At 35.1% G+C, this 27,898-nt stretch overlaps 1 protein-coding gene across 4 annotated transcripts in view; it reads right to left on the bottom strand.

Annotated features, from left to right (window-relative positions):
* RYR3 (ryanodine receptor 3) overlaps positions 1-27,898 on the bottom strand; it is a 242,751-nt gene that overhangs the window by 5,400 nt on the left and 209,453 nt on the right. For all 4 annotated transcript variants that reach the window (XM_065635073.1, XM_065635075.1, XM_065635074.1 and 1 more), the window contains exons 77-98: positions 27,361-27,414; positions 26,987-27,086; positions 26,659-26,738; positions 26,322-26,398; positions 24,670-24,743; positions 24,410-24,427; positions 23,848-23,928; positions 23,358-23,446; positions 22,627-22,755; positions 22,149-22,253; positions 20,927-21,008; positions 19,289-20,613; positions 15,831-15,889; positions 13,451-13,619; positions 12,732-12,818; positions 10,206-10,403; positions 9,451-9,581; positions 6,372-6,414; positions 5,664-5,791; positions 4,672-4,732; positions 3,417-3,563; positions 1,570-1,704 (exon numbers count right to left, since the gene is read on the bottom strand). In XM_065635073.1, the coding sequence (XP_065491145.1) occupies positions 1,570-1,704; positions 3,417-3,563; positions 4,672-4,732; positions 5,664-5,791; positions 6,372-6,414; positions 9,451-9,581; positions 10,206-10,403; positions 12,732-12,818; positions 13,451-13,619; positions 15,831-15,889; positions 19,289-20,613; positions 20,927-21,008; positions 22,149-22,253; positions 22,627-22,755; positions 23,358-23,446; positions 23,848-23,928; positions 24,410-24,427; positions 24,670-24,743; positions 26,322-26,398; positions 26,659-26,738; positions 26,987-27,086; positions 27,361-27,414 (3,372 nt within the window). The remainder of the gene's footprint in view (positions 1-1,569; positions 1,705-3,416; positions 3,564-4,671; positions 4,733-5,663; positions 5,792-6,371; positions 6,415-9,450; positions 9,582-10,205; positions 10,404-12,731; positions 12,819-13,450; positions 13,620-15,830; positions 15,890-19,288; positions 20,614-20,926; positions 21,009-22,148; positions 22,254-22,626; positions 22,756-23,357; positions 23,447-23,847; positions 23,929-24,409; positions 24,428-24,669; positions 24,744-26,321; positions 26,399-26,658; positions 26,739-26,986; positions 27,087-27,360; positions 27,415-27,898) is intronic.

Below are 27,898 nucleotides of genomic sequence, written 5' to 3'. Positions count from 1 at the left end.
TTCATTTTGCAATACTAGATATCTGGTTTACTGTACTGTAAATTACTTATGATCTGGGAAACATAGCCTGTGTTCTGTTTGATGCGGAAGAAATGACTTTACAAAAATGTTGCTGTGTGTCATATATTTTGAACATATAAGTCTTAATGGAAAAAAAACTTCAAAAATCTGGATATTTATCTATGTAAGTATATTAGAATGGAATCTTCTGCTGGAGTGCTAAACTACTGACATTCCTGTATGAATCAGTTACAGGATCTTGTAAAGCACCTTCAGTCACACAATGTATGTTAAAAACGGTGGAAATCTCTAAACCCAGCCAGTGTTCTGAAGTCACATGAGACAGCAGTGCTTGTGTTAAATAATCATAAAACTTCACAAATTTGATCGTTCATAAGCAAATGCTAAACAGAACTATGCATCCATTTTTATAATGCAACTTTTCTTTTGGCATAAGATGCTGGCAATAGTTTAATCATTAACTTGATTAAATGTAAAATGTAACTTGGAATTGATTTACCTCACTGGGTAGAGTGGTTTATGATGTAATATAGTTTCATTATTACAATTACTCCTACATCTTTTTTATGACCAGACTGTTGTATCCAACTCGCAGAGGGACCAGTTCAAAGATAATGCTTGGGCGATTTCCAGAATTCGTCTCATTTGCACATCTGAATTGCACTGAGTATTTGCAAGAAAGTTCAAGAATGGGGAAGATCATTTTGTGAAGCCTATGACACACCTCTGTTCTGAGATATTTAATTCTATCTTTGGCATATGACAGAGGGCAGAGAGTAACTATTCCATGGAAGAAATGAACTGGCCACAGACACAGAAAATTACATTTTTAATACTTGAATTTGTGCTGTTTTCTTTATACAGTAAGAAAATCAAATCCTCTTCATATCATAAAACATATCTGTAGAGTATCTTTTAACATGATCTACGTAACATTCTGTGGCAACAGGTGGAAATCAGAAGGGAAATTAGTAGCATTAGATTATCACCCATAATAAGTTTTAATTTCCCTCTACTCACCCTTGACTTCTTACTTCATGTCTGAATTACTAATTGTAAGGAGTTTGGAGCAGGGTTCTAGAACTACCGCTAATAGCATCATATACTTCATGTAACCTAAATCAGGATTGAGAGAGCTTGCCCACTTGTAAACATTGGAAACAAATTGGGTTTATTTGTGCTGCAACAGCACAGCTGTTTTTGCAGAGCTGACCAGTTTGTAATGAAATTTCTTCCATATAATTTAAGGATTTGCCATCTTCACATCTGAAAGAGTTGCAGCAAATTGCAATCCACAGTATTTGGCAGAAAAATCCAGAATATCTTCCTATACTGGTGAGTGTCATCTGTCTACTGTTAAGTTTAAACTAGTAGAGAATGCAGAGGGAATTTCAACGCTATTCACATTTTCAAAATTACATATAGCAAGAAGAAGAGACCCATGGATTTGAGAAAAAAAAGCATCCCTCCTTACTTATCATTTTATCTCAAGTATCCCTTTGAAAATTCAAGAAGAAATTTGAAGCATGCTAGTGATGTATTAATTACCGTCATCATGTCATCACATTTCATGTCTGGTTCATCTTCATCTTCGCTTTTGTTGTAGAATTTGCGGAAGAAGTTGAACGCCACAACAGTGTAAAGATACACTACTACAGCAAGGAGTCCTACAGTAAGCACAAGCTGTGTATGGAGACATGACAAGAAAGTAGGTTTTAATTTCCTTTTGTCAGAAGAGATATGATAGCTCAGTGCATTACGTATTGGAAATGTATCATATTGTACCTTTCCTGATAAGGAAACTAAAGAGAGCAGTTAGGGCAGCTTTGAGGTCTCCCTATTGCTTGGATCAGTGTAGAGGTGTCACTTTACCCTGCTCTCACGTGAAAATCGAAGGGAAAAACTGTACCAAGAAACTGAGGTTATTTCCATCTTTCTGAGCTATATGCATACAAACTATATATCACTGAAGCAATGTTTCCACTCTTTAATTTAAAAGTGAAATTCTAGTAAATCGAAGAACTGTATATACAGTGAAAATAAAATGATAAAAAACCTCCTTCAGTTAATTTGATAAATAATTTCAGCTGGGCCTTATGACTTATCATAGTCTATTTGCTGTTCCACAGCTGGTTCGCAAAGCCATCTATACAGTGGATAGAACACTTTTTAGATAACCAAAGAGAAAGTAATATTCCAGTCCTGCCTTTAGGCAAATAAGATCCTTAGGTGAAAATGTTTGGCAGTTAATGAGACTAGATAACATTGTTTGTTGGAGCTGGCATTAGAATATGCAGCTTTGGAAAGGAGTTACTGAAGGCTATCTATTTTAAAAAGTGCAACAGTTGGTATTACTCTTTTAAAATAAATGGAGGAGTATTGAACAACAACCTGACTGTCAGTTTATCATTTTCTGCAGATGCGTAAGTATGCTCCCACCATGAACATTTACATTGAAAATCTACAGCTGTCTTTCAGTGTTCATATCTACTAGCAAGAAAAGCAACAGGATTAGAAAAGGTGACCTTTGCTTGTTAAGAATACGTACTCAAAGCTGTGGTTTTGAGTTGAAACAGTTTTGTCAATTATGCTCAGTTTTGAGTATTACATATATGAAAATCTCAAAGAAAATATATCAGTCATTAAAGTAAAATCACTTGGGTCATCCTGGAGGAAAAAAAGGGGATAAAACCAGAGATTTCGTTTGTTTGTGTGATGACACTGAAAACGTTCTCACATTTACTATTTTAGAAACTTCCTTTTCTGATAAGAGAAGAAACTTCCATTGGCCAGTTTCTGCTGGAAAACACAAAGGATATGTCAGAGTTAAGCTACGGGGTTTTGTTGGTATGCTAGCTATGAACACAGAGCCTCTAGAGATCAGAGAATGATTCCCTGCATAAGTTTCAGCAATTAGTTCTGAAAGTGGATTTTAATAATCTGATTTTTGCATGACAAAGTGACATATAAATATTTTCCATAGTGCAGAATGCCCACACCTCTAAACACGTTCTTACTAGCTAAGCATTGAAATCTCAGTGACCAGTCATTATTACTGCTGTAGCTGAGGAGAGATTATGAATTCTTGTTAGCTATCACCAATCAGTTCATCATTGAGCATAGAGGAGGAGCTGCTTAGGTCTTAACTCATATTCTTGTATTTTTCTATTGTGACAAAACTTCTTTAGCTATGAGCACTCTGTGGGTTTAGGTTATTATAATTTCAAAGGATTTAACATGTATTAAATGTGCTGCAGAAGAAACAATAGGATCTATTCTTTAATTCAGTCATGATCAAAATGGATTGCATTCCAATATTTCCTAGGTACCATACAATTTTTTCCAGTACTGTTACAAAACACATTCATTTTCAAACCTTTGTATGTAGCACTAACCTGTTTGCCATTGTGAGTGACTGAAGACAAGATAGTTCGCAACGTCTTGAAACCCATAGCGATATCCAGCAGGTGAGCAGCAAAGAAGAAGTTGTTGTAGTGCCCAAGGATGGACATAGTCGTGTACCAAGCCAAGTATAAAAACGACTGCAGAGAAAGTGAACAGTGACAGAGAAAGTGAACAGTGACAAAGTGTTAGCAGGTGCTAATGTGCGCTGTTGGATCCAGAATATAGCTCACTTCTAGCCACTCATGTCATGAAATGAAGTAATACCATCATCATCTGATTGGAATCACAGTCTGAATGTAACCTCTCTATTTTACATGTTCAGAAAGACTGTCCTGCTCTGTCTTTTACCATCTCCACTGTTCATTTAAGGAGTCTTTATTGCTTAGTTATGCTAGTGAGACCTCTATCTTATATATTTGAAGGCAGTCTTCAGCATATATGTTATTAACATCAAAATCTCCTACCTTAAAACTGTTTTGGTTGGGGAACTTGCTACACAGTACTTTAATTTTGAATATGGATTCCGGAGGAGAGAAAATGCATTGTATTACTCTTGAGACACTTCACTCTGTGTAAGTCTCAGACCATGTCAACCAGGACACCCAAAAAACCTGACACATAAAGCAGCTTGTGCTTTCAACAGGCAGTGAACCTGAAGCCACTTTGACGTGAAAGTTCTTATTGGAGAACAGTGGCTCAGTTTGCTTTACGTGCACAATGAAGTTATATATCTTCACTTGATTCACCTTGGCCTTCTTGTTTGTTTGGGAATGCTCAAGAGGATGCAAAAAGAGAATTCACAAAAAAAAAAAAAAAGGAATTTTAATACAAGCATGGTCCTTTCAAGTGAGAAGGTAGGAAAGAAAATCATTAACCAACCATGGCAAAGAGAGGATTCAAGAATAAAAAAAGATAACTTTCTGTAGACTGTGCTATATTTTAGAAAAGATAGCTTTGGTTGCTAGATTAATTTCTACAAAATTGAACGAATGTACCATTAAATGCCAAAATGCTGACACTGTATTAATGGTGAGGAGATGCATACTGCCATTTGGAATCAAAAAGACAATTCTAACATAAATTAAAGCAATCTGATACAATGCAAGCCATAAAAAAAGATTTTTAAATGGCTCTGTAATGCAATATTATTCGTGTATGTTTGTTTAAAATAAAAGCAGATGGTGGAAGACATACAATCATGTTTAGAGTAAAGCAAAGCATAATTTTGTAGGCTAACATACTCACATTATCAGTGAAAACAACTCCAAGCTTCCAAATGTGGTACTTTGTATCAATGGAGCTTAACCTAGGAAATACAAAATTTTTGAAATGCATCGATGTCAGAATTAAGTAATTAATTCTCTAAGTATAAACAACAAACTAGGATTGGTGCTTCACGTTTGTTTGCTGAAGGTGGTGATATATATTACCTGTTTATTTTTTGAGTGATGTAGGTTCTTCATTATTCAGAGAGTATTCATTAACTCTAAGTACACACGCAGAGTTTCTAAACCATTGAAACTGGTGGAATTATTTCAGTAGGAGTGATACTGCCATACTCCAGACTTACAAAAATTAAAATGCATGTCAAAAGTAGTGAAATGTGGAACCCAAATTACTTGAATTCAAGAGACAAGATGTTCTGTCTAGTGTAAAATGTTGCCAAAATTACCGAGAGAAAAGTTAATGCCTTCTGCAAGATTCTAAATATTCAATTAGCCACTAGAGGACATACAAATGGAAAAACCTTCTTCTGTGTGCCTTAAGTACTGAGGAAACCAAACTCTTGTAGGAGCCTAAATCATCTGGGACTTGGATACTGTCAAACTCTCATCTTCACTGATGGATTAAGTCAGGAAAACATTTTTTTCTAGATACCTGGCATCTACATATTGTTATCAATACTTTTTCTGTGCTTTGGTTTATATATTAACTGTGTTATAACAGCTAAAAAAAAAAAAAAAAATCAGTGCTGCATTGATTATTGTTTAAAACAAAAGATTGCCAGACTCAGCATCAACTCATGATTTTTTTTCTGACTTAGATAACAGAGATATAAGTTTCTTTTAGAATAAACAAAAAGGGTTTTTGTTTTACTTCCACATTAAGAAGAATTCTCCATTTGAATTTTCCATGCTGAGGAAAACATCGCTACAGTTCCAATATAAAATCAATTTTTATCTTTGACGGTGAAGTTATGCCAACACATAATTTGTCGGTGAATCTCAAAGTCATACCATGACACTAGAGATGCCTCTTCTGGTTCACTCTCTTCCACTGGGCTAAAATCAAGGGCACTTTTGTCCAAACCCAGAAGTTCTGCTATGCGCTCTGCTCCATATAAGTCTCCGTACTTATTAATAACCTAAGAATGTAAGAAAAGAAACTTTTGCTTTGAGAAGGACCTTGGTGACATTCACCCTACTTTAAGCCAGTAGTTGTCAGAAATTTAAAAAAAAAAAAAAAAAAAAAAAAAGTCTCTCACAATTAACACTACTAGAATAGTCAGAACTCCCAAGAAGCCAGGCAGGGGGAGCATAAAAAAGGAAAATAGAAGCATTAAAGGCTATTATCTAAAAGCTTAGGTATAATTTGCCATCATTTAAGATGGCATGTTTTTCTTTTTTTAGAGGGATGAGGGGGCTTTGTATCCTAAAGATGACAATGACTGTAAATTAGACCTGTGTGGCTGATTGACAGCACAAAGTTATTTTGAATGCCTGAGTCTGGGAAGGAAAGCACAGCCTTCTGTCTTCCTCCCTCCTCCCACCTACGCTGCAGCTGCCTGTTCACCAAGACACCACAACAATGAGTTCCATAAAACAAATTTCAGTTCTCAATTATTTGTATATTTATGTGTACAGAAGTATATTACGCAGATATCCGAATTAACTGACTAGCGGATTATTGCTATGACTAACATAATAGAAATACAAAAAGCCTACCTTTCGTTTTACGAATTTGTCCCAGTAATTGTTAGGAAAGGACCTACATAGATAAGGCAAAGATATTTCAAGTTATTTGACTTTGACAAGTTCTTTGACAACAACAACAACAAAATTTTAAAAAGTAGTGCCTGATCACTACAGATTCTGGTACAATTTAATTCAGTCACACACTGGACTTCGAATTATGAGAACAATTTCTTTTGAAGTGGACAGCAGCTGTTATTAGTTATAATTTGCTGCAAAATAAACCTCTCCCCCCCCACCCCCCTTTTCTTTTTCACATCCACAAAGATGATGATTGTCTAAAAAAGGACAGCAGGCTAAATATTATTACCTGATGAGCCTAACAAGTCAATAATAGTAGGGTACCCACTGTAATATCATTCATCTCCGAAATAAATACTTAATTGCTCCTAGCCATAAAATCAACACAGACAATGATTTTCAGAGGAAAATAAGAGAGTCTTGTACCATAAATGATTTTTAAGTTAACTGGATTACATTTCAAATAGAGGCTCAACACTTGGGAACTAGTAGACAGTTTGCCAACATAAAATTAAAAGTCAGAAAATATTTTAAAAAACCTAGAAAATTGCTAAGATCATATGGCAAAAACAGGGGTTAGTGGTAACCCTGTTCTCAGGTGTATCATATTGTTGTTACTGGATCTCACATCCCAAAGCAAGACAAGGTAAAAAACATTTGTAATTCTAAAGCTACAAGACAGTTCAGCTAAAGAGCATTTTGCATCATCTGCCTCTGAACAGCCATGTCCACACAGGTAATTTACAGAAAAGCTATTTCGTATACAAAGGAGAAAGAAACAAAGCACTAAATCTTAAGTACTGAGGTGTCAGGGTATCTTTTATTGAAAGTTCCCATGTTTTTTTCAGAGTAGTGAGCAACCATGATGCTTCAATAAGTAACCAGTTTTATCCCAGAGTGATATTACAACACACACTAGGAAATACCTCAGCTTTGACCTGCAAGAGAAAAGATAGTGTTCTCTCTTAGCAGTAAAGCTTCCTTGATCTTCAACTGGATCATAAAAAAATATTTTTCTTCAACTGTCTTATAAATAGCAGTACTCAGAAATTCCTCATTCTGATGGTCTTACTGTATATGATGTCAGTTTTGCAGAATGCCGTTTAGCAGGAAACAATATAAAATTTAGGTTTTTCTCTCCCCATTTCCTGGATGTAACACTGAGTTGAGCAAATATGCAGCAAGGTAAAAAAAGAAAAATAACTTTTTAAACTAAAGAACAGTATTGGTAAAAAAAAAATTTAAAAAATCATCAAATGTTAACATTGGAAGAAGGAGATTCCCGAACACTGTTCTGCTGGGATGTGAGGAAAACTTCCCAACTACTATTACGTGCTCAACTTTTTATCTTTCTGAATTTAAGTTCTGAATGAAATTACTCCAGCTAAAGGCAAATGGTTCCAGTGACTCAGATGGTATATTCTGGTCCCGCGTTCTGTATTCTTTCTTTCCTTGATTTCTCAGACTTTTAAGCAAAGTATGTCTCAAATGTAGCCAGCTTGTGTCTCTCTCTTTTACCACAAATATCTAACGGTGCTGCATTTATCAGGGTACCTCTTTTGTTCAATAAATACACAGCACCAGGTACCCTCCAGTGGTGGTACCTGATGGTACAATACCTGCCCTAAACCTCGAGAGTCAGTTGGCATCAGAGAGAAGGATTAATCTGCTTAAATTAGCCTTAATCTTATATTCAACTTCAGCAGATAGTGCACCATGGTGAGAACAGGCTGTACAGCATGTCAGTTGGGATAAGCTGACAGTGTATCTCATTAGCTCATCCTTGGTTTTGCTGAGGATAAACTTACTGGATGTCTAGATACCTTGCTATCAATAATTAATGAATGACTTAGAAATTAAGCAAGCTCTTCAGTTTCCCAATTACCTTCTACTGTATCTTTAAAATATGCACTTTCTGTATTTCCTACTGACATTAAGGAAAAATTATTAAAATTCAGGTGTAGGAAAACAGTGTTCAAGAATTTCCGATATTTTAGACATTCCAGTTTCAATAAAGGTACTGAGGGCACTACTTAAAATGTGCAAAAAATGGGTATGACTGATAAGATAGGTATTTTGGCTATTTGGCAGTATATTGTCACTCTGATGCATTTCTATGATTAATATCTGCTGACATGTTTTTATCAAATGCTTACATATGCCTGCGCATACTAGCCACAATTACTTTGTGACTTGTAAATAACTTAATACATCTTCATTTTTTTCCAGCTTTCTGTACTGTCCTTAAATTATGATACTATTAGAGAAAGACAGGAATCCAAGCCTAGGTACACTAGTACCAAAACATGATTCTAGTTGTTTTGATAAATTCTGAAAAATGGCCTGTAGACAAGACATTGTTTCCAGAGAAGGGAGTTGACTTGCTGTATTTCCCTCTGTCACTCCTACAGACTCATGCAGCTTACTGATATTTTTCTTTTTCTTGCCTACACTTGCTTGTATCATTCACTCACAGAACAGCAGATGAATCTCCTAAGAATCAGTGTACGACTACTGCAGTATTTGCTAATGCATACAACCTGACAGTAATTCCTGTCAGACCTAGTCAAATTCTGGGATTGCTTTTTTACACTAGATTTACTTCTCTTGTCATATAAAAATTTTGTTAGCACAACATGGGAAAGAAAGGCAGGAGAATACTGCTGTCCAATATGAATGTGAAATTGAGTCACTGAAAGGGATGGAAGTTATCTTTTTAAAACTTTCTCAGTAGTGACTAAGATGTGAAATGTCTTGGAGAGAGCTTGTGAGGTAAGATGCACAATCCTTGCAAACCCTAGAAAAATGAAAAGGAGGGGGAAAGTACATGTTGTGATAGTATTTATTAAATAAATGGATAATACAGGATTTCACATTAGAATCTACTACTGGTAGCACCCACTGTAAGGTGAAAAATGCCTTTCTTTTAGATGAACCAGTTGGCACGTGGGCGGGGAAGGTTCTAGATCAGTGGCTTAATGAGCTATGATATTTATAAACAATTTACATATAACCATTTAATTTTACGTACGGAGTATTTATAACCAGGCGATCCCATTGTCCTTTAATATCATCTTCAGATGGCTGTTCGGTTATGTACAATCCATCAAATTCCAGCTTTCTAGCTACCTCCTTTTCTCTCTTGAATACAACCAGAGGTACCTATGAAAGAGACAGTGGACATCTTTATGATGGCTTATGTATTTTTAGAAACCATGATATCTACCTACAGTATTAAGTACTCTTTATAACACTATATAAAACCAAACATCACAGTAGCACCTCTCACAAGCAGAACAGTGCCTCGTCAGTCTCTGGGCAATGGCCATGTTGGAAGACAAGCTCCCCCTTCCAGTTTTCATTGCTGAGCATGACATTACACAGTATGCAATAGCCCTTTGGTCTGTTCAGGTTGGCTGTCCCAGCTGTGCCCCCTCCCAGCATTGTGCCCCCTCCCAGTGTACTCTCTGGGGGATGCAGAGAGTGGGTAAAGCAAAGATAAAGTCTTCACAGTGCACAAGCACTGTTCACCATTAATCAAAAGAAGGTGGGTGTGTTACCAACCCTATTTCAACCACAAATCCAAAACACACACACTGTTATGAAGAACGTTAACTCCATCTCTGCCAGACTGAATATAGGAGGAAAACATCTACATACTGAATAGCGAGAATTTTTAAACAACTAGGTAAAAATAGGTATTCCAGTATTAGCTACAAACCTCACTTTGTGAGACAGCCAATGTTCTTTAAAAATAGTAGATTAGTAATAAGATTCAGAACTTGCCTTCAGGCAGTAGTATCCAATCACACAGACAAAGGAGATGATGGTATGAATAACTGCCAACGCTCTCAGAGCCGGTGCCATGTAACCTGTACTTTCTTCTAAAACAAAAAACACCATGCCCTCCTCCTCTTCCTCTTCATCAAAAGAGTTCCAGAGGTTAGAGTCTTCCTCTACTTCATCAAGTGGCTCTTCTGTCACCTGGGAGAAAATCAAGCATATTGAAAACACACAATAAACTTAAAAGCTTCTCCTTTACAATGTTTGCAAAGCCTGTTCATGGGAAGATAGTAGAGCATTAGCTTTGAACAGTAATGTCCTTCATTTTCACAGCAGAAGTCTCCACATCATCTCACATCACTGAAAAGAGAATCTAGAAAAAGCAAGTAGAGGTGTGTGACAGTTTGCAAATCCTCATTAATAGTGCCATAGCAAAGCCAAAGGAAACAATTAAAAAGTTATGCAAAAATGTTTTCTTGGAAGAACCAAGCAATGACAAGATTATATAATATGACTGAATTTAGGGTTTGTTTTGTAGCCCGCATTGTTCCTGATTACTAGAGTCTAGAAAGAAACAAAGTGCTTGTGTTATCAACTTGTATATTGTCCATAAATTTTTATTTCATGGCTTATTTTAAAGCTAAAAATTAATACAGTATTTAATCGGTATTTCATAAATACCCCAAGTCGCAACGCTGACATACTGCCCTAAATTCTTCCAGCGACTTTAAAAACCTGGCCTTTAAAATAAAAGCCCTAAGTATCCTTTTTTTTGGCAGCTTTATCTTAAAGCTGAAGTCCTGTTCAGTCCTGTTTGGCTCCTGCTGACCTTTCCCTATCTATGACAGACAGATTTGTACTGATAAACACAACCTTTTGTCCTTGCTCTGCAACAGAATGGGCTGTTGACTGAACCACAAGACCCAACGAGAAAGCAGAGGAGTGGGGAGAAAAGGGCTGGCATAGACAGAAGCTGACATCTGCATATACCTTTGAAATACATCTTCTCTAGCCATATAGAATGGAAAGAGAGAAGCAAGAAGGAGCCTTAAATAGCCCTGATGGTCTTTCTCCTGGAATGGTGCACAAAAATTCTACCCAGTTTTCAAGAGCCTTTTGCATCTTTACCTACTCCATCTCCAAGAGTGTAACTGTGTTGTAAGAGTTGCTTTTCAAGATATTTGAGATCAGGATTCAGTTACATCTAGACTGAACGTTCAGCCAGCTGCTTTTGTCTTCTCTGAAGTTTTTGGTTGTAAACAACAGAACTAGAAAATGTAATATTGGAAAACACAATATTCATCAGCTTATTGCAACTTGTATGCTGCATCTAGAAGGGGAAAATCAAAAGGGCTGGATACCACAATAAAGATAAATTAGGGCTTTTCTTAAGGACGTCAAATCTGTAAGGAAAGGAAAAAAATGATCCTTTTAGGGATGGGAGTTCTCTTTAGTTAATTCTACTCCTTTTCATGGACAGAGGTTGTGAAGATTCTGGAATAAAATTAGCAAAGGCTGCTGAAGATGTTCTACTTTGCATCATTGAGTTATACAAAAGAATGTGAAACAACTCATTAGATTCAGGTAAAACTCTAAGATTAAGTTTTAAGTATGGACGTATAACCTTCATCAGTGATAAAAAAAACACCCCAAACTGTAGGCTACTATGAAAAGGCCTCTCTTTCTTTATATTTCTTCTATATATTATACTTCTACCAATCAATTAAAGTCCCAATCCCAGTATAGAAATAACCTTCATCACGACAGTCACTAACGACCATACTGGCAATGACAACAAAGAAAATGGAGTGAATAAGAATGCAAACTGAGTTATACTCTCATATGGAAACACAGAATGGAAAAAAAATAGATTTGATGTTTATTAGAGTTTACTAATAAAAAATATGAAAAATTAAATAAAGCAAGTATTCCCTCCAAAATAGCAAACCATAGGCCTCACAGGCATGAAAAAGAATTAAGCATAACTAAAACATATGAGCTCATCTAGTTAAACTGAGACATTAATGTGATTCTAAAATTATGTATAAACTATTTCGCAGTCAAAAATGAATATAGTCAGTAAAGTTCTTTAGAAAAAGCAGAAATATAATAATTGAGAATAATTAGGTGAACTGAAGTCTCGCAGTATCTTTAAAACAAGAGAAAAAAAAGCAAGAGTTTTTGATATTTTATTTTAGTTAGATTTCAAATTTCCAATGACAAGATAAACAATCCACACAATAACAGACTTATGTGAGTAAATAAAAAAACGCCTACAAACACACGCTCAGCTATAAAGGATGAATGAAATAAATCTGTTTTCATTCAGCCTGAGTAAAATAAAAACAGAATAGGTTTAGTATCACAAATTTTAATTACAAAATTTAAAATATTATTTTAATTACTTCATATCTAGATGCTTTTAGTTCATGTTTGAAGGGCTTCCAATAATGGCTTTACAAGCCTTGAAACCATCATTAAATTCTGGAAATCAGCAAAAAACAGTTAAGGAACAATGCATAATCTTACCTTGTAAAATAGAAGAATAAAGTTGATGGCGAATGCAACAAATAGAGCAAGAAACCTTAAGTTATAAAAATTTCTTGCCAAGTAGTGCTGAAAGAAAAAAAAAAAATTAGAGGTGGCCTGTAACATATTAAAATAAGGAAAGTAGGCAGCAAGGTTTCTAAGAAAGTAAATAAATAACTGTTGCCTTCATACACCAGTTAAAATGAGCAAGTGCATTTCCTGGCAGCCTATTCGCCCATTTCATGGTAAGCAGTATTAAAAATAATGGGCTTAAAATTGCAACAGGAAAGACTGAAATAGAATATTAAGGAAAACGTTCTAGAAGAAAGTCTGGAAAAGAAATTCTGGAATATTGGAATAAACTACTTGAGAAGATTTCAGAGAGTTCATAATTTGATGGTTTTAAGAACAAAGAAAAATGTTATAGAAAACAGAATTATAGTCTAGAAATCAGATTATGGAAAACAGGGAGCTCCTAGCAAGTTGCTCAAGTAATTAATCTGCCCTTTTAGACCAAGACAGGAGAAATTACACACACAAACTATTCATATAATTCTACGAAGTATTACAAAAATCATGAAAGACTGAATACAGCCAGTCATTTGAAAACTCATGCCAATGTTCCTTTCATGAAGTAATTTCTCCCTTCAATATCAAACGAGTGTTCTCTATTTCATAAATAGAAATTCTATGACTAAAAGAATTTTAAAAGAACTTACAAGCATTTTTGTTTGATAAACTTCCAAAGCTTTGAAGAAGTTAGCCATAACGGCCTCTGGTTTCTCAACTTTTTGGCCATGCCTTCGCTTCTTTTTCTTCGTTTTTCCCTCTTCTAGCTGCTCAGATTGTACTTCTTTTGCTTTATCTTGTTTCTCACCATCTTCCATGCTAAAAGAAATTTTGTTATCTAAACAAAACCAACCTTGCCAAACTTCTGTATTACAAATGCACTCATTTAGAAGGAATTCTAATTCAGAAAGTTTGGCTTTGAAAGATAATTTTGACACTGGGAGAAAAATTTTTCTAAGTTAAAAACTTGAGGTAAACAGTAAAACCCAGAGTTGTTGAGGGGAGATCAAAAGGGCAAAAAGCCAAGAACCAGGCAGAAGTTACTGTGCCAAGTGTGGATAATGTTTGACAAAACCAGAGATGTACATATATACTCAATACAAGCAACACAAAAATTTTAGGAGTTCATGTGTACTTTCTTGAGTTAGTTGGTTACGAAACTAAAAAGAAGCTGAATTTGCATATATATAAAATAATGTTGAGGCATCAAGGTGGCTGAAAGTTTCAGGCAGGAGGATAAAGAAATGCAGTATGTGGTTCACTTCATCACGCTACTACCTCAGCAGGAAATCATATGATGGCTGTCTAAGAATGTGTTTATTTTCTACCAAAAAAGTCCCTGTTGCAGCCTCAGAACTGTAAGCCATTTAAACTCAAATTTTTAAGCTGATAGAAGTTTTAATATTCTGCGAAAGGACTTGATAGGAGAATTAAACATGGCAGACAAGAAAAAACAACAGGGAATAGGGAAAAAAGGTCCGATAAAATAGCGGAGGTAGAAGAAGATCATGCTTATGAAAAACAAGAGGTGAAAAAGCCTAAAATAAGAAAACAAGCAGCACAGGAGATTCTGGGCAAATTCCTAGGTATTTATAAATTGCTTCATTGACCGCTGGTGAATCTGCTACCAGTGTCTAAATCAGGAGATCAAAATCCATCAACAAAGAAAAAAACCCAGCAATGATATGATTTAACAAAACTTGTGAAAGGGGTCTTTTGACCCATCTAAATATGAACAAATGTAAAGCTACATTGTAACATGGTCTGGACAAAACAACAGTATCTGAAACTGCTTATTTTGAAGTTACTGTCTTCATACTGAGTAACACTCATCAACAGGTTCTTTGGCCACATGGTACCAAAAAAACCATATAGAATGCTTTAAGTGCACTTTTTAACTATTTGAAGTGCTCTAAACATTTAAAATAATATGCTTAACATCCCTGTAGGGATTGAAGACAAACAAATTCTGTGACAATAAAATGCAAGAGGACTTGTTAATTGAAAAAGTATGTTAGATGCAGCCTGAAAGATAACAGATAGGAAATGAAAATATACTGAACCATTGTAGATAGTGCTGATGGTATACTTTAAGGAGAAAAAAACCCCACCACATTTAGATGCATGCTTGTGTAACTGCACATGTACGCGTACCTATTCTTGTCCATGTAAGACATGCATATATACATATATGTATATACGTATACATGTACGCATACATACACGCATATAAACATATATACACACACAGAGGGGAAAAAAAGGATAGTTTTCAGACAAGCTATACAAAGTGTATCCAGTCCTAAAATGTTGACCCGAACGGCACACTTAAAAAACCCTAACTTTAGCACGTAAGAAGAGAAAGATGAGGCTGAAGTAAACATTTTAAACATGAAGCAAACTAGAAAACAATAAAGTTATGTATAGCTTTTGAATATGTAAGGATCTCTAGGAGAAATTTTGTTTGCGTCTGCCAATATTTTAAGGGCATTCATCAGACTGCAAGCCTACAATGTGGCTGCAGGTCCCTGAAGACAGCGTGGCCCTTACAGCAGGATGACTGGACAAGGGAATGTATCTGCTGTCAAGTTCACAACCTGAGAACAGATACTACAGCAATAATGAAAATTGTTATGTTAGTCAAATCTTGTGTTTCAGTGATCAACTACTGTTGCCTGAAAATCATAGTGGGTAGTAGGGAAAGTGTAAATAGCAGTAATGACAAGTTGCAGAGTATTTTTCAAGACTAGTGCTAATTTTTAAAGGTAGTTATGGGAATTTTTTAAAAGACAATGGCCACAGATTTATATATGCAGTGTTCAAAGGCCACAAAAAACAGATTACCATTTTGTTGCCCACTGAGGTGGTCTGCCACCTCTTAGGGACCGTGATGCTTTTCAAAATACTGATGAGACCAAGTAAACATAAAGTGCTGTGAATACTGTGCATTGCTTGGATTCTTTCTGCCAAAATTATCTAGCATTTGTAAGTAGCAAGGAATTAAACAAAAATTGTGTAAAAATAACTTACTCAGCCTTCTCAGCTTCTGCTTTTCTTTTCGTTTCAGCTTCTTTTGCAATTTCAGATATCTGCAAAAAGTATTTTAACTATCAAAATAGATCCTTTGAAATAAAATTTTGGTAGCTTTGGTTACTGTTTTCTAAGAAACACATAAAATAATTACCATACTATTTTTTTATCACTTTGCTCTTTTCAAGTGTTAGATTTTTAAAACCAGACAGCTCAGACTAGCTTTTAACAGTGAAAACTGCAGAAATTCTTCTGATAGCCTTTTTCAGTATAGTGGCATATCAATACTGTAACTGGCCCAGTTGACTGAACAACTTAAAGGAATTATACATGGTTATCAGACAGATTAGGATGAAGCTAACTACATCCAGATCATACCTTAATACAAAGGTCACGCACAAAGACTCAATGCAGTTATTGACCATGTGGGAAATGAGCATCAGTTTGCCTCATTTCAAATATGAAAAGAGGAATAAGATATCAATCAGAGCATCAAAAATCTGAGAAAAGATCTGTGCAATTATCAGATATTACAAAACCCAATTACTTTGTCATGATCAACTGATGCAATTGAAATCAGACAAATATTTAAACAGCTTTTACATATGCAATATTTTCTTCAGACTATTTTAGGTGGGTTGGTAGTTCATTAAACCTTTACTGGCACATGTCACAGCCATCTCAAGTATGGGTTTACAACATTCCCTTGAGATAAGGAAAAACCAATATACAATTTCACAGATGGCTAACTGCAGCAAAGAAGCTGGGGCCTGGATTTCAAAGGCCTTTAGGCTCAGTCTTGCAAGACCAAAGTAAAGTTATTTCAAATGCAGTTTGAGTATCTAAGCTTCACTGGAAATCAAAGAGATGCAGGCTTCCAAGTCCTAGATTCACAAAGGAATCTAAAGTGCCTAAATTTGTTGCCATTCACTTTTGCAAAAATCTTCCTTAGCTCTTTACCCTCCTCTGTATTCTCTCAAAGTGCTTAGACACAATTGTCTGCTAGTGTATTCTCCTATATTTCTGATTAATACATAAACGTGGTTATCTAAACTTTTCCTCCACTACTCATGCATGCCTATCTCTCACATGCAAGTAGTGAAAGAATTTATGAAAGAATTTATTAGATAGATCTTGCCTTGCTTGTCTCACTTCTTATCTGTGGAACCTCATCCAGTACAAGTGATGGAAGGAAGCTCATCTAGTACACATGATGGAAGCATGCATAACACAAAAGTTTCCCCTAAGATCTCAAGCTGGTGGAGGGTAATTCAGCGATCATTTTGATGATGCCTAGTTCTTCTGAGGGGTAGGGTGGGATAAGAATGAATAAATCCCTATCCATCCTCTCCATCCCTCTGTCATATGCTCTATCAGTTGTCTCCTTTCCAGGCTGAAGAGCCTTGGCCTACTTGATTCCATACACAAGATTTGTTCAATATCAAGTTTTGCTAACTTTTTGACCTTCGTTGAAACTTTTTTCAGTTTTATTACATTATTTTTGAAATAGGGGAACCTGGTCTTTAAGATACAGATATACTTTGGGTTCATGGAGCACAGTAATATTCTGAGGTTTTTCTCTCTCTATTCCTTTCTCAACAATTCAAAATTTCAGTTTGCTTTTTTGATCTATGTTGACTGACATTTTCATTGAACTGATACTCCTGTACAATCCTGTTATATTCGCAAGATTTCATACCCAAGCGGTAAGAATGAGCTCAAAATCTAACATTTTACATGTAATATTATAACGTTTCCTCCCATATAGTACATCACTTCACTGATTTTCTTCTGCTATTTGAAGGATTTTCTGCAACTTTGCAGTTAGCTCTTGATTTTACTGCTACAACTAACTTAGATTTGTCAGCAAACTCTGTTAGGACACTATTAACTTCTTTTCTTATTTGTGAACCTGCATGGCTTTTCAGCACAGATTCCTGTTGAACTTCACAGTAAAAACTGAGTCCTAACTACATAATACAGAACCCTGTTTTGCAGCTTCTCTGGCTATATGGCAATGTCATTGATCTTATCACTACACGACTGCTTTTCTAATACATAAGGGTGAATTTCTGTTTCGATCCATTTGTGTAAGTTTTGTTACTGTAAATGCTTACAAAAGACATAATGACTTCCTGGAGGGAATTTTTTATTCTTACATTGCTGTTTCTTCTTTGAGCAACTCTTAACAGTTATATCACATCACTAGTGCTCTAACTGGATTACTTGAGCAGTTCATATACACGATCTGAATAGCAATTTCTGTAATATAGAATTAATGCAAACATTATTTTGGTAGGTTTCACTAGAGGGCATATTAAAGGTAAAAGCTGGATAAATTGCATAGCTGACTTCACACTAATGACTCAAAGTATCTGCATAAATTACTGAGCATTTTTATCAATAGTTACAAACAAATCTGAAATAAATGTATAAGTCAAAGTAAAGCAAAGAAAATTCTAAAATATTGACTCAGACCTGCTAAGATTCTTAAGTTAACATAGTATTTTTAAATACCAACATTACATTTATGCTAAATGAGACAGGATTTTAAAAGACTGTTATTTTTAAGTACACGCATAAAGATGAATCAATAAAGAAATTTAAAAAAAGGAAAAATATGGTTCAATCTCAGCAATAAAAAAATCTCGGAGAAAAACAGACGAATGAAGGGGAAATAATGAACTAAGAAGATGTACAATGGAGATTTAACTTGAAAATATCTGGAAAGCATGCCATAAGGAGGTGGATTAATGATGAGAGGAAAAATATATTTGAATAACAAGTGGAAAGAGATCTGAACTGTGGAGTGAAACAGAATGCCTTCCAAATATGTCCACTGCTTCTGAGTTTTGGCATTTAGTTTAATCCCTTTTTAAACAGAATGATAAATTACGTTTAGCTCAGCTAAGTGGAACAAAATATATTGTTCATAAAACAGAAAGAATATAAAGAATGATTATATGATAAAATTAAAGTAATAATAAATTAAGGCAAAATTATTTCAAATAACAGGAAAAAAGGACATTTTATTTTATGTGATCAGTAAAGCATGTAGAAGAAAGAAGTCAATGATAAGGCTTATTATGGAGGAAGTAGATTGTAAAAGTGGTTGAAATATACTGTGAAAGAATGGAGTATGCCAAATAAACAAGACCGTAAACCATTTAAAGCAAAAATTGTGCCTAGGAAGCTACTAGCATTTTTTGTTTTGAGTAAAGTCCAAATGAACAATAACAACAATTTACTGCAGTGAAATCTAAACACACAGGGTTGAATTTTTCTGCCATGTAAACTCTTCAGTTTGCTTTTAAACGAGTACAGATTACGAAGTGTGTTCTCATTGAGAACATCTATTCAGTTAACTGGCAAATAATTCAGTTACTAATAGAAAATTCAGGAATATATTTGTATTATTATTATTTTCTGCAAACAAATACAAAATCTCTTTAACATACCTGTAATCCTTTTTTCTTGTGAACTGTATTTTCTAAAGACGACTGGATATCAATACCAAGGATTTCTGCAATATCTCCAAGTCCAGCATCATGAGCATGTTTTGAGGCACCTTCTTTCTTTGTAGGAATGCCAAAAATGTCTGAGATTATGTCGGTTTCTCCCTTTTCACCCTTCACAAACTGCGCAAGTTCATCTCTGATGCCATGCTCAGCGCCTTCAGCTTTTTCTGCTTCCATAACATCATCATGGATTCCAAACTGTGTTGGGTCAGGCATATCCCCTAATATTTTAGTAACTTTGATGTTTTTGGCTCCTTCAACCAGGCCACCCCCAAATACAGTGTTCCAAAGAATCTGGAAAATTCCCCACACTATAGTAAAGAACAATTGGAACATCCCTACAAATAGCAGCCAGAAGAAGGAGAAAAACACCTTCACCATCTCTTTTACTGTCATCTTTCTAACTTTCCTGTATTGTTTCTTTAGGTTCTTCACAGTGACCATTTTCAAAATGTTGGCAACATTCTTCTTCACTGCAACACAGGCCATTGCAAAAGCTGAAGCGGATTCCAGGGACTTCTCCTCTTCCTCGTCATCTCCAATATCCACTACATAACAAGACTCTTCCTCTTCCTCCTCCTCAGGCCTCTCAGATGAATCTGTTTCAGAGATCTGGGATGCTAACTGCATTTCAAAGATCGTGTCTTCACAGAAATTCACAAAGAGTTCCATTTTTTCTTGCTCTCCACCTTCATTTACAACATCAAAGATGAACTGCCTTTTGGATTCCTTCACTTGTGGCTTCTCCCACTGCGTTCTACTGGATTCACTGATTTCAAAGTAAACTCTTTCTATTTTCTTGGCTCCACCCATTATTTCAATACGGCCAAGGTATGGTTCAAAGTAATTAAGAACACTTTCTGCAGGTTCAAGTAAGCTCTGAAGGCGTGAATCATTAGGCATATGCTCTGAAAGATTTGTTAGCAATACTGCTACATTAAATCCAATGTCCTTGGCTGGTTCATGGAATCTTTCCACAAAATCAATATAGTTAAACATATCATTTTCATCAGCTTCTGCACAGGACAGCAGGAATTCAATCTCAGACTGTATGTATTGTTTTTGAGCTTCCATCGATTTCTGGAATTCCTTCTTTGAAATGATGCCTTTTCCATCTGGGTCATGCTCTTTGAAAGCATCTGAGTTAGTCAGATCTTTTAACTTGAGGAACATGTCAAAGAATTTCAAAATCATTTCTACGTTGCTAGATGACTCTACAAGCGTGTCTACCATTTGTTTTCCAATAGTTCCATTTACAACGTTACCTAAATCGTGTGTTAAAACAGAAAATTATTTGGCATTGCTATATTTAAAGTAAATAAATTTCATATTCATGCTGAGAACAGAACAAAAATGTTTCAGAGTAACTGTTAAATATATATGAAATAACTGGTTTTGGTTTTGTTTGGTTTTGTTTTTGTTTGTTTGTTTGCTTGCTTGTTTGTTTTGGTTTGGTTTTTTTCCTGGCATTACATAAAAAAAAAAAAACCCACGTTTAGAAATATTAACTTAATTATTATACTTTACATTATGAAGCTGAGATTATCATATTTGACCATAAAGAAAGACAGGTCCAACCTTCAAGCAGTGACAAGAGCATCACTACCATATCCTTTAGCAGATCTAGCAGTTCTTTAAGCAACTCAATCTGAGCAGAGTCCTGTAAAAAAATGGAGTACAAGGTTGTGTTTTTGTTTCTATTTATCCAGAAAATTAAACACATTTAGAAAAAGCATGCAAGATGGTCATCTAAATGTAGTTCACATTCTTCAGCAACATTTCATTGTCATTTTATTATGATTTCTATCAGAAATCTCGTAAAATATGAGGGTAACTTACTACAGCAGAGATATTAATACCATAAAGATGAGCTTTAATAAAGCATTAAGGAGTACTGAAGTGCAGATAGGGACAGCAGAAACTCACAAAATTGGCTACCCCACAGATCTGGCAACATTCATCTCAGAAAGAATCCATGCTTTCTCACTTCACAGGGAATATTTAACAGCATAATGCATTATTGCTCAAACAGAACCACAACTGTTTAGTTTAGCTACAGAACGTGATAGGTCTAACATGGATTTGTGACTAACATTACGGACCTAGAAACTATTAAGTATCCTCAAAATTCTGATATACTTCTATAGGGTGGGAAGAAATATTATGAGCAAATCAGAGGGTAGCAGAGACACTGAATAACAGGGAGGCAATGGCTCTGCACTCTTACATTCTGTGCCTAGTGCCTTGAGTGCATGGCTATGTTAAGCAAAAGAACATCGAAGCCTGAAAGCGTGAAGAGGGGAGGGACCCCACAATGCCCTACACGGGGACATGAACGCTGCCTGCTGCCCTCCTGCTCAGTGGCTGTGATGAATTAACTGGACAAGTTGACTGACTGTCACACTCCCTCCCTCTTTGAATCTTTCCTGGCTTTTCTTTTGCCCTATGTAGCTGTAGCATGGGATCCATGCTTTTAATAGTGCTTCAGCTCTGACAGGTCGTCAGGTTTTTGCAACGTGGAGGAAATGACCAAACTGCCACCTTCATTATCAGAAAGGTAGAACTGAGTTGGAAACAGCGAGTTTGATATTAGAAAAGGTGAGTGCACAGTGACGATTAACGCTAAAAGGAGTGATATGAAGATGCTAGTCCTGAGATTCAGTGTTGGACCTCTACATTACAACAGGCCCATGTACAACCAATGAGAATCAGTGTGTTAACTGCTTTACAGCTTTCAACATTCACTTGACTGTAATCTATAAACAGATGCAAAGAATGATTACTTGACTACTGAAAATACCTGTGAAAGTTTCATTTGCATATTGGCAAAGACGTGAAGAAAGCCAACAACTGCATCCCACAGCCTACTATGAGCCAAACTCTGTTGATTACCTATGCAAGGGCCCTAAAAATAAGAAAAACACATTTTTTATTTATATAAAACGAACAAACAAACACACACAACACGCAAAAAACCCTTCCTTTCCTAAGATTTCACTCTGAAAAAATAAAAAAAGAAATGTCAGCCTTCCATGAAGTTACATAAGAAAGCTTCCCAAGATTTCCTTTGCAGCCAGTGCATAAATACAAGATTATATCATGTTAAATATGTGGCCATTCACATGTTTTAGTATTAACTTTATACTGAGCCAGTGATTACATGTAACTTTATCAAAATGAAGAAAAATAAAACCAAAGTATTTACAAATTTACAATAGGACATGGTCAAGCCATGCAATCATACAACTTCGCTTTTAGTACCTTGAGCTTTTGTTTACCTGGATATATTCTGTAAGGGAGTTGAATATTTGCTTCGTGACAGCCAAAGCTTTGGAGAAGTTACGTTGTCCTGATTCATCGATGACATCCTTTCCGGAATAGTACCAATAGAAGTCACTGATCGATTCCTGAGAAAAAACAACATTATATTTTCTAATTGTGGATTCTGTATGCAGTACAGGATGTTTCAAAAAGATGGACCCAATTTCACGATGGCAACATGTTACAATTCCATGAAAATTTACAAATGATTTAATGAGTTATCAAGTGTTAGTAACCTTTTGATAAATGCTCTATGTTCTGTCCACCTACGGTACAGACAACATCTAGATGATAGTTGAATTAATATATAATGATTTCAAATTGGGTCCATCTTTTTGAAACACCCTGTATTTACTGCTTACATTTGTATTGTTGAAAGTTGAATCAGCAGAAGATGAAAATTAGTATTTCTGTGACAATCTGTTTCTCATGACAATAACTTTTTGCATTTTTTATCTATGCTCCCTGCAGAAATGACCAATGAAATAAACAAATCTGTTTTCACATAGAATTCTGAAAGGTCATCTATTTTAAAAGGAAAGAAAAGAGGAAATAAACTAAATCAGAATTCTTTATTTTAGATAGCTCTGAAGAGAGGATCTTCACATTTGATTCTAGTAAAATGTGAATTTATAAAAATGAAGGAAAGGCAAATATGTTTTACTCCATTTTGCTGTTTTTTCCTCACCTGAAGACGCAAGAGATAGTCAACTGTACTAATGATAATATTCACTGTCGTGGTGTTGCCCATCTGAGTACGTAGGTAATTTTGAAAATCTGAAATAAGTGGTTTGTGCTTGGTTAGTATATATAGGAATAAAAAAATACAAGGTTACTTTCATATTTTCATGGAGACACAGAGAACATATTATTTTTAAGTACCCTGTTGGGTACAGATGCTTATGTGGCGGAAACTGAATTACAGTAGATCATAATGTAAAAGCAACTGAAGAATTGTTATCCACATGACTTGCAACAGGCTTACGATTGGCATAAAAACTGAAATCACACTAAGACTTAAAAATTCAAATTGAACTCTGCAATTCAAATTGTTGACATGCCAGTTCCCTCAGAAACTAAATGGATTAGAGGAAAAAACAAACACATTAGAATCAGTTCTATTCAAGTCTAAGAACAGTCATCACACATTTTCCCCAAAATTAATTTAGTTCACTTACCATTGTTATGCCCTTCACAGAGCAGTTGTAAAAATCTAAATAGATCTCGAGTAAATTCATCACGCTGCAACACTTTTTCACCTTTAAAATATATAAATACAATTATTATGTGACAACTGTTATGATTAAATATGGAGAACACATAATCTTACAGCAACCTTTAAAACTGGAATTCTAATAAAAAACAGTATTATAGAAGCATTAAAGCAATTTAAAGAAACAGACTGATAATAATGAAAAGAAAAAATTGAGACAGAAAAAGCAAAGCCAAGATATTTAGCGCTCCAATGCATCCATGGTTAAAAAAAAAAAGAAAAAAAAAGAAAAAAAGAAAGCAACAGGATATATATCTAATAAGTAAATGGTTAGTCATAGCTAAAATCATGCCTTAAATATATTCTTTAATAAGCATCAAACTGTTCATCCAAGCCGAACACACAACCTGCTGCAGACCATAAAGCTAAACCTAAAAATATCAGGGAAGATGCAATTAAAGATTTCTCTCAGTATTTGCAACACATTTTTGCAACAATAGTATCAAAAACTGTAAACCCAAACATACCACGCTCACGAACGATGACTGTGGATCAAAGAAAAATAACAAGAATACAGGATAAGAATATTGGGAGTTACAATGTTTTTCTTAAAAATCATTGCTAAAGATTTTGTAAATAACAAGCATATTCAGAACTCAAAGGCTACAATTACTTATAGTAAGTTTTTCAACAGAAACCTCAAGCCACAGTAAATAACAGTTCTAGTTAAAGAAGGAAGCACATATAATGTTTTAAGCACTACTGGAAACAATTTCATTCTACTTACGAGTTCCTTCTTCAGTAACCATTCCCAGGCCTTCTGCTTTATTTTGTCTCTCAAATGCATTCAAGTCAAGAACACTTATATTGAAAAGAAAAGAAAAAGGAAAAAAAAAAAAAGAAAAACACGAAACAAACAAGAAAAAGTTATTTTCTTCTAGGAAAAGTCTGGAGGCCTTCAACTACTAGTCTTGACCTATTGTGACATGCATTGCCTCATATTATATTTAATATGAATATTACATAAAAGTGCTTGGGACAAAAATAAGGGTCCAGTGTCCATTTCTGAAATGAGTCTCAGGTCAGGTCTCACCAGTTATACCCAACTTCACTTGCAAGAATGTCATTCATGGTTTCATGTATAAATGAAAACTGGAAAGGAACCTGAAATATTAGTCTTTATATTGCCTTAAACCTGCCCACCAAAAGGACATTACTGCAGTTATTTTTCAGTGACACTGTTTTCCACTAAGCTATCACTATTATTTCTATTATATTGTTCCTGTATATATTACGTATTATTATGTTAATCAGAAGACATATGGAATCTCTGATTGCATATTCAGAAGACAGACATAGAATCAGAGATTCCATATCTTCCAAGGTCAAAATACACTGGTATCTGAATTTCCTTTTGCTAACGTAGCATAGCCCAGCACCCGGAATAGCAGATGATGATTCTTCTCACTATCCAGTCAGAATATTTTCATTCAAAAAGCCCAAATAAAATGCTGTCATTATCTAATTTTTTCAGCTAAACAGCAATGCTGTCACATATTCTACTATCTATTGACATCATTAAAAACAAAAAACCATTTTTTAAACCATGATTTTAATTCCCTTAACAATGTTCAAGTAATTTTATCAAAACCACACAATTGGTAATATCATCACTGCAGGTCCTGTTTGAGCAAGTCCTTGCTAAATTGTTCCAAATAAATGGAAAATTGCAAGATAGATGTTATTTAATTAGGCTGCAACTACTCAGTAATAATTTCTGCAGTGCAGGTCACCATTTCTTCCACATTTTTTCCTGTCATCATACAGCTTCACTACTTCTAATTCCCAGTCTACTGCTTTAGAACCCTTCTGTTGCTTTAAAAGGCTGAGAAAAGGAGGTTGTCTACTGTCAGAGTAATCAGACACACCAACAGTTTTCCACCTTCTTTATGGGAGTCCTTTTCCTTAACTAATTTGAACTTCTGGTTTATCAAGGGATAATATAGTTTCAGCAGCCACGTGCCATCTCTAACAAATCTGATACATATGCAGAGGATTCATACTAAGAGTCAAAGATGTGCAGAAACTGAAAGCTTAGCAAAGCTCCATTGGCCTGTCTCTCCTTCAGTGACAGCTTTTCTCCATCCTTAGAATCACCCAGACAGAAAACTTGAGGGATCTGGGACCAGTAAAGGAGCCATTACATTTTACTTTTCTGCCTTTCCAAACTAAACAATCAAATGCATACATAGTCTTGGCTTTATTTTCTCCTTTGGAACAATACTGTAAAAGATTAACATACTATTCCTCTGATTCATGAAAATTTCCCACAATAGTTCTACAATCTGTAATTTAAATTGAACAAATCCACCTGCATTGAACAATAAGCCACCAACCTGAATCAAACTCAAACTGTAATAATACGATTTGTGCTTTTACCTGCATGACTGCATCAAGCCAGAGAGACTCTGAAAAAATCCAGCATCCTTTTTCTCCTTCAGGTAGTCTAGCATTTTCTAGAAGATACACATTTTTTTGAAAAAAACCCCCGATATTAAAATCATACGAATTACAACTTCCTGAATTACCATATGAAATGCAAATCACTGGCAAGCACTATCATCATTGTTATTGTACCAAAAATACCTTGCTATTTCTTCACTATTTAGCTTACAATTAAAGGCATTAAAATAAAAACATGACAGAACACTAAAATTCTCAAAATTATTTGCTTCCTTTACAAAGTTAAGACTCACAGTAGTTAGAAAAGCATTACCTGCTGAACTACGGTATTCCCACCATTTAGAATAGCAATACCAAGTTTTAGTGTTTCAATAACCATGGGTCCTGTATGACCTGTCAAAACAAGGACACAGTCATTAAAACTTGGAGTTATGAACTATTTAATCAGAAAAGTAGTCTGGAAATTTTACCTAATATAGTTGTTATTGACATTTATTTTGCCTTATTGTTTACCACAGGCAAGTTACATATGATATATGTATCATAAATATAATGACATAATACACTATATATACATGTATAGCATTATACATATGATATGTATATAGCACTTATAATTTTAATATTTCACAGAACATTACCTTGGCTTGCACTAATCATCTGAAGGACCATCTCAGCAGCTCCACGATCATGTAAGCGAGCTTGCTGATAGAGAGTTCTCTGTTTTTCCATTTCTTTCTCCTGTGTTTGGGAACCAAAATAAGAACAGAATACAGACTGGAACTGATTCAGGAAAAATAGGAAGATGAGAAATCCAAAGTTGTTGAAAGCCATCTGCCTACATAATCCACAGGTTGTTTGATTCCAAAACTTCAGAACACACCGTCTTTCTTTTACATGAATAACCTAGTAAACCAGCTCAAAACACGCTATGTTATTCTTGCCTTTATTCTAGTGGACGTTTTAAACACTTGCTCATTAGGCGATGAGAAAGTAATGCTACTTAAACTCTCACCTCAAATGTCTTTTCTTTTTCTTCTTCTTCCTCTTCTTCTTCTTCCTGACAGCTCTTTTTATGTTAGAAACAGAAAACACAAGATTTTGCTTATTATGAGTTATAATGCCTATTTTTATTATAGTGTTTCTACAAAAATAACCAAAGAATTTTTTTCAAGCAAGGCATTAAGAAGATTTGAAATCCCTGTAACTGTAAATATTTGTGCCCATGCACACTAAGAAGCTGATATTTCCTAATGTATGAGTACTTCAGGGTATTCATTCAACTACATATACACCCTGTAACTGCAGCCTATGTGTTCTTGTGTCATCTCTCTATTTATATCCATAATATTTGACTTCACAGTCAAACTCTCCTCACATGTGTCAGCTGTAATCAATATGTTGCAGAAAATGATTGTCAGTTCATTTTTGACAGGCTTCAAATATTATCTCCAAAATAATTACCCACAGAATAAACGTAACTAATATTGGTAAGACTGCTCATGAATTAATCCTGTACAAAACAAAGGGCCAAGTCACATCAACAGGATTTT

This window comes from Caloenas nicobarica, chromosome 5, assembly GCF_036013445.1.
Source record: "Caloenas nicobarica isolate bCalNic1 chromosome 5, bCalNic1.hap1, whole genome shotgun sequence".
In the NCBI taxonomy this organism is placed as follows: domain Eukaryota; kingdom Metazoa; phylum Chordata; class Aves; order Columbiformes; family Columbidae; genus Caloenas; species Caloenas nicobarica.
This window is presented reverse-complemented; position numbering and strand designations above follow the sequence as displayed.